General features: G+C 36.4%; 1 protein-coding gene across 1 annotated transcript in view; it reads right to left on the bottom strand.

Moving 5' to 3' along the window:
• The window catches only part of KCMF1 (potassium channel modulatory factor 1), a 69,757-nt gene that overhangs the window by 21,515 nt on the left and 32,922 nt on the right, over positions 1 to 15,320 (bottom strand). The window contains exon 2 of the mRNA XM_081068138.1: positions 1,688 to 1,855. Within this exon, the coding sequence (XP_080924264.1) occupies positions 1,688 to 1,855 (168 nt within the window). The remainder of the gene's footprint in view (positions 1 to 1,687; positions 1,856 to 15,320) is intronic.

Raw genomic sequence — 15,320 nt, forward strand, 5'->3', positions numbered from 1 at the left:
CTGATAACTATAAAACTTTGTTGAAAGAAATTAAAGATGACCTAAATAAATGGGAAGATACCCCATGTCCATGGATGGACAGATTTAATATCATTACTCTCCAAACTGATCTACAGATTCAAAACAATCCATATCAAAATCCCAGTTGGCCTCTTTGAAGAAATTTGACAAATTGATCCTAAAACTCACACAGAGACTCAAAGATTATCTAGAACACCCAAACAATCTTGAAAAAGAACAAAGTTAGAAGATTTACACATCTTGATTTCAAAGCTTACTACACAGCTACAGTTATCAGACAGTGTGGTACTGGCATAAAGATAGACATATAAATCAATGGAATAGCTTGAGAGTCCAGAAATAAACACATTTATGATCAGCGTTATTATCTTTGACATAAAAATTGTACATATTAATGGTATACAACTTGATGGTTTAATATACGTATATGCTGAAAAGATCACCACAATCACGCTAATTAACATATCCATCACCCCTACATACTTGTAGTTACCGCTGCGTGTATGTGTTTTGATACAGAAGACAATATTGCTAACTATGGTTACCACGCTGTACATTAGAACTTATTCATGTTGCATAACAAAAGGTTGTACCCTTGGTGAACACCACCCTATTTTTCCCTCCTGCCTGGCCAACTGATTTTCAACAAGAAAGCCAAGACAATTCATTGGGTCACAAATTGTCTTTTCAACAAAAGATGCTAGGACAACTGGATATCCATATGCAAAAGAATAAAGCTAAACCTCTACCTCATTCCATATACAAAAATTAACTCAAAATGGATCAAAGATCTAAATGTAAAAGCTAAAACTATAAAATTCTTAGAAGAAAACAGTTTTAAATCTTTGTGATCTTGGCTTAGGCAATGGTTTCCTGGATATGACACCAAAAGCACAATATAAGGAAAAAAAACCCAGATAAACTGGACAACATCAAAATTAAAACTTTTGTGCTTCAAAACACACCATCAAAAAAGTAAAAAGACAACCCATGGAATGGGAGAAAATTTCTGTAAATCACTCTTCTGATAAGGAAGCTGTATGTAGAATATGCAATGAACTATTAAAACTTAGTAATAAAAAGACATTACCCAATTTAAAATTGGCAAAGGATCTGAACAGACACTTCTCCCTAATAGATATACAAATGACCAATAAGCACACAAAAAAATGGTCCACATAATTAGCCATTAGAGGAATGCAAATCAAAACCACATGAGGTACCACTTCACATCCAAAAAGACAGATAATAACTAGTGCTGACCATGTAAGAAATTATAGCAATGAAACATTTATAGCTTTCCTTGTGGATTGACAATGTCTTCTAATCAACTAAAAAATAATACACTTTCTAATAACTAGAGCAAGACTACCTGTCTACTGTTAGCAAGGTCAGTTTAACTTTATTCCTTTTTTACTGAGGCACTCTTCATTTCATATCTTGTTAGTTGCATATATTTCTGAACGGCTTTCATAAACAAGTAAACAATGATTAGGAGAAATAATTTCTTAGAATTTGTAAAAGTAAGATTCATGTTATTTTTAATAAATTTGGAGCTTCATGAATGCTATTCTGGATAGCTTTAGAACATTTTGCCTTTATTTCTTCACACACATACACATAAAAGTCTAAATGATAATCTACTAAAGTTTTATTAAATACGTACCAAAATCTACCCTTGTTAATATGCACTGCATTGGGTGGTCAGTTGTATGCCTTGTTGTTGTTGCACCACTTTCATAACAAGATGCACAAAGATCGTAATCGTAGCAAATTAAACACTTATATCTGCGACCTCGAAAATTTCCTTTTAAACATGCATCACAGCTGACACCTATAAAAAAAAGAAATATCATTAGCAGCTGTAAAAGGCTACTCTCCATTTCACTTTTATAAATTTTTAAGGTACTTATTTAAGCCAATATTTGTTTTCCAAAATGACTAGAAATGACATAGTAAAATGACATGGGTATTTCCAACAATACGGTGAATTTGTTACCCTTATTTACACTCCTAATGAAAATAACTTAAAATGTTTGATGAAATGTTAAAAAACCCAAACTCAGAGATACGACAACAGATGGGTGCTTACCAGAGGGGAAAGGGGTGGGAAGAAGGATGAAGTGGGTAAAGGGAGTCAAATGTATGGTGACAGACGGGAACTAAACTTTTGGCCGTGAGCGCGCAATAATATATACAGATATTGAATTATAATGTTACACACCTAAATTTTTTATGTTATAAGCCAATGTTACCTCAATTAAAAAAATGTCTTGATGAGCTAGCAAGAGGAACTGGTAACTGGAATCATTAAAGCAGACGGGCATTTATTTGCCAAAGCAGGTAAAAAAAAATTTCACAGCATTGCAGGACAAAGCACAGGAAGCAAAGACTAGGTGTGCTAAAGGTGGCGTGTCTAATAGGTAATTCCCCATAAAGCAAAGACCCTAATACAGCATAATGCACTTTCATTACAATGCTGATGAAGGAAAAAAAAAAATCAATTCCAGGCGGGGGCCACTGTCTGTGTGGAGTTGGCATGTTCTCCCCATGTCTGCGTGGGTTTTCTCAGGGGACTCTGGTTTCCTCCCACGTCCCAAAGATGTGCACGTGAGGTGAACTGGTGTGTCCACGTTGTTCCAGTCTGAGTGAGTGTATGTGCTTGTGATGCGCCCTGTGATGGAAGGGCGTCCTGTCCAGGGTGGGGTCCTGCCCTGTGCCCTGAGCTGCTGGGAGAGTCTCCAGTCAGCCACCACCCAGAAGAGGAATAAGCGGGTTGGAAAAGAATTATCTAACTTGTTTTTATTAATCTTTCTTAAATGTATATATAGCTCACATTTATTTTAATGTTAATATTAGAAGTATTTTGGGTCTTTATTTAGAAGTCTGGTGATGTTTTTGTGACCAGAAATACGCCATAGGAACTTAACTCTTGTTTTATTATCAATTAGCCTACGGTAAAACTGGTTTTGCTTAAAGTTGAAGCTTCCAAGGAACTATTGATGACATTGAAAACTTAGTGTGTAATTCCTCCTTCCCACTCAGCTCGAAACAACAAAAAACCCCAGAAAAGTTGCAACCAAAATCCAGCCTGGCCATCTCATTAGTGGAGAGCCCAAATTCAGACTACCAAATGAGTCCAAATAGTTCTCAGGTCAAGAATTTAGTTGAAAGTCGTCCTAAATTAGCACTGCTACCAAGCATCTGGCAGAAATAAACATCTAAGGAATGACGGTTCATATACAGAAAAACCAAAGTACCAGTACAAAGTAGTAGCAGCAACAGACAGTAGAATCAGAAGGCCATAGTTTAAATCAGAATTGGATATCAAATAATACTTAATGGGTGAAAGAAATAAAAGAGAAGTCTGAAAAGAGGCAACCAACAGATCTGAAAATGAACCAAACAACATAAATATAAAAAATAAATTAGAATTTAAAACTTAATGCGCAGATTTACTGTAGGAAAAGCCTTTTATTCACATGTGATATGCTTGTTTATGTAGAAAACCCAAATACACCTAATTATTAGAATATTTTAAGCAAGGTTTATAAATATGAAAACCAATTTAATAAAATATTGATATTTCTTCACTCCAAAAAAGACAGAAAAATGTATTATTAAAAAATACACATTTTATGATTCCATTTATATGAGGTATATAGATGAGTCAAATTTATATAAAAAGAAGCAGAACAGTGATTACCAGGGGCTAGGTAGAAGGGAGTATTGTTTAATGGGTACAGAGTTTCAGCTTGGGATGATGGACAATTCTGGAAATGGATAGTGGTGGTGGTTGCACAATATGGGAATATACTTAATACCACTAAATTGTACATGCAAAAAGGGTTAAAATGATGGGTTTTGTTATGTATATTTTATCACAATAAAAAATTATGCCATTTGCAACAGCATTTTTTAAAATTAGTTTCAGGTGTACAAAACAATGTAATAGTTAGACATTTATCACAAAGTGATAACCCCCACTCTCAATCTACTACCCCTCTGACATCGCACACAGCCATTACATTTCCACTGTCTCTATTGCTTATGCTGCAACAGCATTTTTAAAAGTACCCATGAATAAATCTAAATTTTGTACGGGAGGGGAAGAAGTTAAAAAAACTGAATAAAGCAAATTAGTAAAAATGTATTCAGACATTAAAGGACTTTAAAAATAAAACTACCAGGTTCACAAGGTAAAAGTTTCAACATAATAAAATGCCAATTCTTCCCAAATTGGTCTGAGGATTCAATACAATTCTAATCAAAATCACAAAATAATTTTAAGCTCACATGATAAACTGACTCAAATTTTTATGCAAGTTGCAAAGGGCCACTAATAGCCAAGATATTCCTGAAGAAAAACTAGATGAAAGATCTGCTCTATATATCAAGAATTATTATAAAGTTATAGTAATTAAGACTGAACAATACTGGTATTGAAACAGACAAACTGACCTATGGAACAGAAGGCCCAGGAACAGAAGCACATATATTGAAAATCTGTTATACGACAGCAAGGTCACTATAGACCAGTGGGGAATGGAGGGAACAGACAATAAATGGTGTCAGGACAGGTGATTATTCCTATGTGAGGAAAATAAAATTACATCTCTTCTACAGAACCCCACACACAAAAATCAATTCCAGATGGCTTAAAGACAAATGTGAAAGGAAAACGAAAAGAAAAAAAAATCCTCTGGAAGACAATATAGAGGAATATTTTTATGAGCTCAGAACAGGAAACAATTTCTTAAAATATGCACAATCACACACACGGTCATAATATACAAATCATAAAGAGATAAATTCAACCACATTAAAATTAAGACTTTAGGTCACTTTTTAATACCCTAGAGTAATGGAAAAGACAAGGCACTGGAAATGGTGATATGTGCAACATACATGACAGACAAAAGTTCCGAATGCATTAAGAACTCTCACATATCAGTAAGAAAATGACCAATATCCAAGAGAAAAATGTGCAAAGACATCAATGGCCACTACAAAGAACAAACACAAATGATCAATAAATATATGAAAAGATGCTCAATCTTATAAAAGTTATCAAAGAAGTGCAAATAAAACTATCATGAGCTAACATTTTACTCTACCAATTTGTCAAAAACCTAAGAAGTCTGATGATATCAAGTGCTAGTGAAGACAAGGAGCAACAGAAACACTTTTATTCTGTTGATGGGAACATACATCAGTACAACCACTCTGAAAATTTTGTTCACGTTCTAGTCAAGATAAACGTGTAATTCGTATGACTGCAATTTCACTCTTAAATAGATTCTCTGGGGAATCTCTGGTGAATCTTTTGTCCATGTGCACCAGACGAAATGAATTTAAAAATAATGAATCAGCCACAGGTGAGGATGTCAGAGAATCTCAGATGAGTGAAAGTCTCAAAGAATAAATATAATATGAAGTTCAAAAACACCTAGTTTAGGAAATCAAACATGTAAAACTACCATGTTTCCCCCAAAATAAGACCTAACTGGACAATCGGCTAAAATGCATTTTTTGGAGCAAAAATTAATATAAGACCTGATCTATATATTATATTATATTATATTATATTATATTATATTATATTATGACCGGGTCTTATAGTAAAATAAGACCGGGTCTTATATTAATTTTTGCTCCAAAAGATGCATTACAGCTGGCTGTCCGTCAAGGTCTTATTTTCAGGGAAACACATTAGAAAAGGAAAACAAAGGAATGATAAAATTTGGTCAGTGGTTCCGTCTGAGGGTGTGAAGTACCTCAGGGATCTTGAAAGGTCAAGTTCTTCTAGATCTGGCAGAGGGTATCTGTAGAACCACTCTTCTTTCCCCTTGCATTTATTTGATAAATGTTCTCATATATCCACTCAATTTTTTTAACTCCTCCTGCTCCAATCAAACAAAACAAAAAACCCAAAGCTGGAATTGTTTGTAACAACTGTCAATTCAAGGTGGGAAACTAGCATAGTTCTTTTGGCAGGCTGCAGATTCTTAATAAATGCTTGCTGAATGAATACATTTTTATTTTAAAAAGAACATGGATCTCTATTATTACTTTTCATTAATAATGAGCTATTAGGCAAATCACCACTGTCCTCTGATCAATTTCTTCACCTATCAAGTTTGCTGTGAGACTCATTTGAGAAAAAAAAATGAAAGTCTTAAATGTTAAGGTGCTAACATTTTATTCAGATGCAGTTAAATTACATCATCACATTTTCTGGCATATAACTTGAGGTCAATTATAGTATATATAACCTTTTCAATCAGTCTTCAAAATATCCTTCAAGATTGTTGAGATTTCCAAAGTTGTACTGAGACCCCCCCCCAAGTCATACTGAGAGAGTCAAAAAATGGCATCAAGCCTGCAGCTTTTCAGCAAATTCCAAAAAATACTGAGTGTCTACTGTGTTGTAGATGGTAGGGATACAGCAATGAACAAAACAGACAAAGCTGTGCCCCCATGAAGCTAACATTTTAGTGGGTGAAGACAGGTGTAAGTTATAAAGCAAGTTAAAAGATTAGTGCTATGGTGGGGGATGGTAGAAGAGGATAAAGGGGATCAAATATATGGTGATGGAAAGAGAACTAACTCTGGGTGTCACCCCAATAAACTTTAATTAAAAAAAAGATTAGTGCTATGGAGAAAAAGAAAGCAGAAAGGATCAACAGTGTGAGCAAAGAAAGCTTCACTGAAAAGATATTTGATAAAAAAGATGGAATACTTCAAAATTTGCTTATACAAAATAGCTTCCAAGCAGGGCAATGCTTTAAGCGTAACATTGCAAATATTTAAAAGATATAAATATCTATGTAGATTCACGAATAAAATTTAATGTAACTGGGTACGATAACTTTGCCAAACAAATGTAGTGTGAACTGCATTAATAAGATACCAGGAAGATGAAGCCAGCTTTGAACACTAACTCTTGGTGTGTTTTATCTGATGTTATTCTGTAGGCATGACTTTTCTTTCTGTGGTGGGGATGCCTACGGACAAATATAAATGAACAAAGCTTAAGGTGACTGGGGACAGTGATCCTGCCAAACGCTGTATCCTTTTCAGTAGGAAGATGCTGATGATGCTTGTCCCTTGCCTGCTCTACTATTCTGATTTAATTCAAAGCTATTTAATCTAAATGCCCAGGGCTCTCCTAAGGGGTGAGGATGGGGGATAGTGTCAGGCTGCACCTACAGCCAAGCTGGAGTTCAGTAACTGCTGGCCCTTTAGGAAATCGGTTTTAATTAACTATTTTTAAAAAATATTTTATTGGGGAAGGGGAACAGGACTTTATTGGGGAACAGTGTGTACTTCCAGGACTTTTTTCCAAGTCAAGTTGTTGTCCTTTCAGTCTTAGCTGTGGAGGGTGCAGCTCAGCTTAGGTCCAGTTGCCATTGCTAGTTGCAGGGGGCACAGCCTACCATCCCTTGCGGGAGTTGAACTGTCAACCTTGTGGTTGAGAGGACGTGCTCCAACCAACTGAGCCATCCAGGAGGCAGCTCAGCTCAAGGTGTCGTGTTCAATCTTAGTTGCAGGGGGAGGAGCCCAACATCCCTTGTGAGACTCAAGGAATTGAACTGGCAACCTTGTGGCTGAGAGCCCACTGACCCATGTGGGAATCGAACCGGCAACCTTTGCAGTTAGGAGCATGGAGCTCTAACTGCCTGAGCCACCGAGCCAGCCCCTTTAATTAACTATTTTTGATAAAATCATTTTTAAAACGTATGTTTTCTAACTTCTTAAACACTGAAAGAGACATTTAACAAATTTTATGAGTCAAGGTCATTATTTCAAACAAATACATACTTCAATCATACCATCAAACGTTACATAAGTAAGTTTACATCAGGGTTTCTTACAGCGTAAGTAAGAGTCACACAGATTATAATAGTCTATGGTGGCAAGTATGTGATAGAGGATTTTTGTGATTAGTGTACTGTGAAGAAGAAGTCAGGGAAGTAAAAATGTTTTATAACCTATAGTTTTCTATATAGCTTGCTATCCCTTCTCATTGTAATAGCTCTGCCGTTTAAGACATGTAATCTGAGGCTGGCCCTGTGGCTCAGGTGGTTGGAAAGCAGTGCTCCTAACGCCGAGGTTGCCAGTTCGATTCCCACATGGGCCAGTGAGCTGTGCCCTCCATAGCTAACATTGTCAACAATTGCTCTTCCTGGAGCTGGGCTGTCGTGAGCAGCCGGAGGTCGGCATGGGCTGCTGAGTGCTGCCACTCGCTACCGTCCATCGTGAGAGGCCGGCGAGAGCCCCTGTGAGTGGCCAACAGACTGTCTCAGCCGGGGAGAGCACAAGGCTCATTTAAAAAAAAAAAAAAAAAAAGATGTAATCTGTCATCACAAGCCTAAATCAACATCTAATTTTATAGAAGATTCCATACCACTTCTGACTTGAAAGTAGCTCTAGGTCTTTAAATAAATACAGAAGCATGCATAGGCTTTGCTATAGTTTCTCAATAACTCACTTCCCTTACCCTCACTTAGAATGATTAAATCTCACTTAACTTTGAAAAGGACCCAGATTTTCCACTCAAAACAGAGTCCCTTCTAAGTATCTCTGTCAGAATTCATTTTAGAACACATACTAATAAAATTTCCTCCTTAGGTAATCTACAGTTCCTATTATTAGAGAAAATAAGTCAGCTTTTTGCTGTATAGTTCCTTGGTTAACAACAGTGGTTCTAGCTGGTATCATAAGGCTCAGGAAAATCTTTAAAAGAACATATATGTGGAATATGGTAAATTATCAATTCCTTGATAGGAAAAATAAAAATCTTTAAAATCTTTAAAAGAACATATATGTGGAATATGGTAAATTATCAATTCCTTGATAGGAAAAATAGAGTTGCTTTTGATGAGGTATCAGTAAGATACTGGTAACTGCAAAAACTGAGCTAATAAGATGCACAACTCCTCTTAAAATAATCGAGGTTTAGCCTTACTGTGTCGTAAATAAATTGAAGAATCTTTAATTTGGAAAACGGTACCAAGCGCAAGCTATGTCATAAAGTTATGATGGCGTATTTGTGATTCCCCATCTGATCAAGTTCACCTAACCATATAGACAAACATGCAAGGAAATATAATTTAACATCAATTTTGACATTGGCACAGACACAACTTAAATGAAAATAACGATGTATATCCAACAACTCGTGCCTATAAGAGTTCATCTGAACACATTCATATTCCAACATTTACCTTTGAATTTAGCAGTTCAGTAAAATAAATACATAAAAGCTATAAAGTCAAAGGAAAGAATGCCCTCTAGTGGGAACAGATATTTAAAAAGCCAGTGGAATAATATGTAAAGTCTTTTTTGCTTTCTTAGTTTTCTAAAATGAAACAAAGAAGTTTGTTTGTTTGGTTTATTTATTTATAGCTTTTAAAAGAGAAAAACCCCAAAGGTTGCTATGCTTTTTCTTTTGATTTGAATGAATTTTTAGGTAGGAAACAGAGTTGGTGGAAAGGGAAGGTCAATAAAGGCAAGCTGTCTGTCAAAAAAACAGTGAAAAATAACAATAGGAATTCAACCCCACCTGGAGTTTGAAGGCCTGGGATTATAAAAGCATTTGCCAATGACAATTTATTTTGACTTTTAGGTGACATGTGATTTAGGGAGAAGGTCTTTTTACTTCTCGTATAAGTGTGACAAAAAAACACACGGGTGTGTGCACACATTATAGTATGTGCTATAAAATAATTTTAATATTTAGAACTGCACAGAGAACTATGGTACTAAAATAACTTTACAATGATAAACGACAATTCTCAAAAAGAGGTTCTTTTTATTTAGGTGGTTGAAAAATCATGCAACCCTTTGAAAAGCATCTTAGATGAACACAGAAAAAATTAAAGAAATGAGCTATTGTAACTGTGAAAAGCAGACGTAGCCAGAATTAAAGCTAACGATCAAAGGATATTTCCAGAAGCAAAACTGCTGGAGGAAGAAATCTTAAGACAAATTTTATAATATTACAAGCTGGAAGCCTAGTTCAGGAGTAGAAAACTTTTCCCCCTTCTACTAACTAATCACAGAAGTACAATCATGCCTTGCAACGGTAAACTAACTCGAGTTTGTTTTTTTAAGAGCCCTACTTAATTCAGAACTAGGACAGAACATACACACACACACACACACATATCTTAAATATACATGTAACTGTATATACGAGATGTGATCACAAAATACAGTGAATGTTGCTGCGAGTGCCATCCAACGGAAAGGCAGGAATCTTTAATATAGCAAGTGGTGTGGTGAACCTTAGTAACAGTGTGTGACAAGTTTCAATTTGTTTGGTGCAGTCAATCAGGTGTGAGCTACAGTTGAGAGAAGGTATGGTTTTTTTTTTTTTTCTTTTCATTTTTGCCTTATATTTATTTCACACATCTGTGTATTACCAAGTCCAATTTATTGGAATTAACTTAATATAGCTATGAGGTTGATATTTCCCACATGTAAGAAAGTGAAAGTTACAGATAACAAAGATCTGTTAACTACAAGGTCACGATGGAACATGGATCCAAGTATCTCGATGGCAAAACTCTAAGTCCTTAAATAATACCAAAATCTTATTATCTGCCTTCTCTGACAGTCAGTGACATTTAGGACGTCTCTATTATTCCATGCAGAGTGTTTGCATCTATGTGTGCATGTAAATACCTGTGTGTGTGTATATGTATATACATGTGCATACACACACACTCACAAATCTCATTTAGAGAAAAGTCTTATTTTTAAGCCTTAGAATGTCTTCCATATATTCTTTTTTTTTTTTTTTTTAGCCATGTTAAGTTTTTATTTATTTTTTTTTTATTTTTATTTTTTATTAATTAATTTATTTATTAGTTTCAGGTGTACAAAACAAGGTAATACTGAGAGAAGGTATGTTTTAAACTGTGGCATAAATCATCCTCTACCATGACAACACTTGTGTCACATTTCACTTCCGGTATGGCAATTTCTGTCAAATAAAAACATTATGATGTGTCTTCATTCACCTTATTCACTGAATCTGTCACCATGAGACTTCTGGCTCTTCCCCAAAGTCAAAATGACTGCAAGTTTAACGTTTTGAATCAATTCAGGACATTGAGGCAGCTATGAAAGGGCAACTAAAGACACTCACGAAAGAGGACTTCCAGAACTGCTTCAGAAAGTGGCAAGAACGATGGGATAAGTGTGTTCAAAGTGAGGGGGAGTATTTTGAGGGGGATTAATGGCAATGGGTCTTTTACTATAATTTTTTTTAATTTAAACATTCACCACATTTTTTGATCAAATGTCTCGTTTATTTTTTTTAAATCTATGCTATGTGATTAAGGGAGAGAGTCAAGAGGAGAGATGACTGAGTAGAGAGACCCACACAAATGTACTATTCAAGAAAAGACCTATATATAGTTAAAGAAATTCCAGGGGCAGAGAAAGAGAAATGAGAAAGAGGGTATACTGTTGGGGGAGGACAAGATTCTGAAGAAAGAGAATTGGGTGGCTGAGAGGAACATCAGAGTAGGGGGAAATGGAGACAATGGTAAGCACGTTTTTGTAGGATGTGTTCTCTTTACATTTAGTAGACTTGCTTGAAACTGATACATTTACCTGGCATTTTAAAACTCCTTTCTGTACTGGGACTCAGCTTTTTTAGTCTTACTTCATTTCACACATAAAATGAGGGTGGAATTCTACAAGTTCTGTGATATGTAACAGTAAGCAGCATCCATCTATCCTTTCATTACTTATTAAGTATCCATGAGGTCTGACAATTAATTTCGTGAACTCATTCTAGAAAAAGTGCTACATACCTCATTACTGAATATCACTATGGTCACCTTCTAAGTACTCCCCTTGGGAAGCTATGCACTGATGCCAGGGCCTAGTCCACCCTTCAAGTCAATTTTGGAACTCTTTTTCTGGAATGGCCATCAGAGCTGTTATCATATTACCCTTGATGTCCTGAATATCATGAAAATGTCTTCAATATTTCCTTTATATTTGGGTAAAGAAAGAAGTCATTGGGGACCAGATCAGGTGACAGTGCTGTTGTGAGCTGGTATGTCATTGTGATGTAAGAACCATGAATTGTTGTTGAAAAGTTCAGGTTGTTTTCGTCTAACTTTTTCATGCAGCCTTTTAAGCACATCCAAATAGTAGACTTGGTTAACTGCTTGGTACCAATTGGTACAAATTCATAATGAGCAATCCCTCTGATATCAAAAAAGGTTAGCAAACATCGTTTTGACTCTTGATTTGGACTGACAGAACTTTTTTGGTAGTGGAGAATTGGCTGACTTCCGTTGTGCACTTTGAAGCTTTGTTTCAGGGTCATATTGGTACACCCATGTTTCATCACCAGTGATAAGACGGGCCCAAAACATCGTCTTGCCTCTTCAAAAGGTCTTGGCAAACTTCAACTCTCCTTTGCTTTTGTTCATCTGTGAGCCCCTTCGGGACCATTTTTGCACACACCTTTCTCATGTTAGCATTTTCAGTTAAGATTTTCCTAACAATTTCTCTAGTGACGTTTACTTGTTCTGCTGTGCTTCTCATAGTCAGCCAACGATTTTGATGCACAATTCGACAATTTTTTGCAATGTTTTTGTCAGTTCTGTTCATTACTGGCCACTCTGATCTGTTCATCAGTGAAGCGTTCTCTCCCTTCAGAAAAACATTTAATCCATTTGTACACTGCCATTTTCTTCATGGTATTATCCCCATAAACTTGGACTAACATGTCTCTATTTTTGCTTCCACTCTTAAGTTTAACAAATGTAATGTTTGTTCGTTGCTCAAATTCAAACTGAGACATTTTCGTGATGACACACAAAAACACGCCAATAATGAACTCCACTCAGCAAGACACTGTCACACGTCGCCACATACACAGCTGTGAGATACTGATATGCCAAGGTTGTGAAACCTTACCAAGCTGTTTGTCCAGTGCTGCCAATGTAAGTGCACGGTGACAAGTTCATGAACTTAATTGTCACACCTTGTATACCTATTATGTGCCAGAATACGGCTATGAATTAGAATCTCTGCTACATAAAGCTAATAAATACTCTATCTCTATTAGTAGCAACTTTCGTCATTATTTCTTATGTCCCAGACAATTTACAGATATTACTTTATTAATATTCCCAACAAAGCCATGAGGTAGTTGGAAAGTGTGGTAAGGGTGGCAGGATGGCTCAGCTGGTTACAGCACGAGCTCTGAACAACAAGGTTGCTGGTTCGATTCTCACGTGGGCCAGCGAGCTGCACCCTCCACAACTAGTTGAAGACAATGAGCTGCTGCTGAGCTGCCGGAGAGGTGGCCGAATGGCTCAGTTGGATAGAGCGTGAGCTCTCAACAAGGTTGCCAGTTTAATTCGCACATGGGATGATGGGCTGCGCCCCTGCAACTAAGATTGAAAACGGTGACCGGACTTGGAGCTGAGCTGTGCTCTCCACAACTTGACTGAAGAACAACGACTTCAGCTGATGGGCCCTGGAGAAACACACCGTTCCCCAATAAAAAAAACAAACAAATAAAAATCTAAAAAAAAAAAAAAAGTGTGATAAACTTTATTCCTGATTATGGACAATTTAAAGCCAGTTCCAATCTGCCCAAAAAAAGTGGAGAGAAAGAAAGGGGTTGGACATTATATTTAAGGAGTTCCTTATGCATTCTGTCAAAGAGGGAAGTTTAATTTCTAAACATTTTTCGGTGTAAAGAAAGTTGGTGCATTTTGGAACAATTCATTGGTTTGCTTGGTTTTAAAGAACTGGTCTACCTTCTTATTTCAGAGAAATGCATCTCTGGCTTACAAACAGAAACCTATCTTAGTTAATGGACATGCTCATGAGTGAGCTTAGGAACAGGCTTTCAGAACCTGTTATCTGGAAATAAAGCAGCTTTTATATCATTCAATCTACTGTTATACTCAGACATGATTAGAGCTGATTTCTGACTCACACAAAAATGAATGAAGAGGAGGTATATAAGGAGTGCCTGGGACAAAGTAGGAATTCAATGAATATCTGCTGAAGGAAGTGAATGAAAAGGGGACATTTTCCTAGAGTAATCAGGTAAGAGCTCAAAAAGAAACAAGGGGGAAAGGGCTTAATGTGTCTATAATAGACTTCTTGATGTAAGAATGACGGAATGATGAAAGTAGAAGAGGGAAAACGAACTGACAACACGTACTTGTTTCCTTTAAGAGAAAAAAAAATTAAGTAGGAAAAATGCTGCACCAAGTACTTCTAGGTATCGGCTAGAATTCAGCTACATCAGCTCAGGAGAGCTTGGTTGCCAGCTGTACCAAATGATGGGACTGTTGATGGGAAAACAGGTTGTTATCTGCCAATTGTGTTAACAATTTTATATGTAAAAATATAAAAATAAAACCCCAATATTTTCATATATACAAGGTCTGACAATTTCGTGAACTTGTTGCAACGGTCTTGCTAACTTTTTCTGATATCACAGGGATTATTCATTATGAATTTGTACCAACTGGACAAACAGTTGACCACGTTAACTTTTTGGTAGTGCTGAAAAGGCTGTGTGAAAAAGTTAGACAACCTGAACTTTTCGCCAACAATTCATGGCTCTTGCATCACGACAATACACCAGCTCACACAGCACTGTCTGTGAGGGAGTTTTTAGCCAGTGAACAAATAACTGTATTGGAACACCCTCCCTACTCACCTGACCTGGCCCCCAATGACTTCTTTCTTTACCTGAAGATAAAGGAAATGTTGAAAGAAGCCATTTTGATGACATTCAGGACATCAAGGGTAAATACAATGACAGCTCTGATAGCCATTCCATAAAAAAGGAGTTCCAAAATTGCTTTGAAGGGTGAATTAGGCGCTGGCATTGGTGCATAGCTTCCCAAGGGGAGTGACTGTAGTGATATTCAGCAATGAGGTATGTAGCACTTTTTCTAGGATGAGTTCGCGAACTTAATTGTCAGACCTCATATGTGCAAGTGAGTTTAGTTACTTTAAACAATGCACACTGCACAGGAACAACTGCTTTGTTTTGAAGACCCTTTATGCAGGTCTATGGAGCAAGGCAGAGAGAGCTCCAGCCCTGCCAAAGACAAGTGCTCAGAAAGAAGGCGGCAATTTTTATTAAACTGTCTAGTGATTACATGAGCATTTCGCAGAGACTTGCAAAGGAGAATACTAGTAAAAAAAAAAGAATGCATTAAATTTCAAACCTGTAGGAGCTGGTCTAAAAAATCAAAACACTTAAAAAGGTTTAACACGACACAGGACACTCG

This window comes from Rhinolophus hipposideros (assembly GCF_964194185.1).
Source record: "Rhinolophus hipposideros genome assembly, chromosome: 12".
In the NCBI taxonomy this organism is placed as follows: Eukaryota; Metazoa; Chordata; class Mammalia; order Chiroptera; family Rhinolophidae; genus Rhinolophus; species Rhinolophus hipposideros.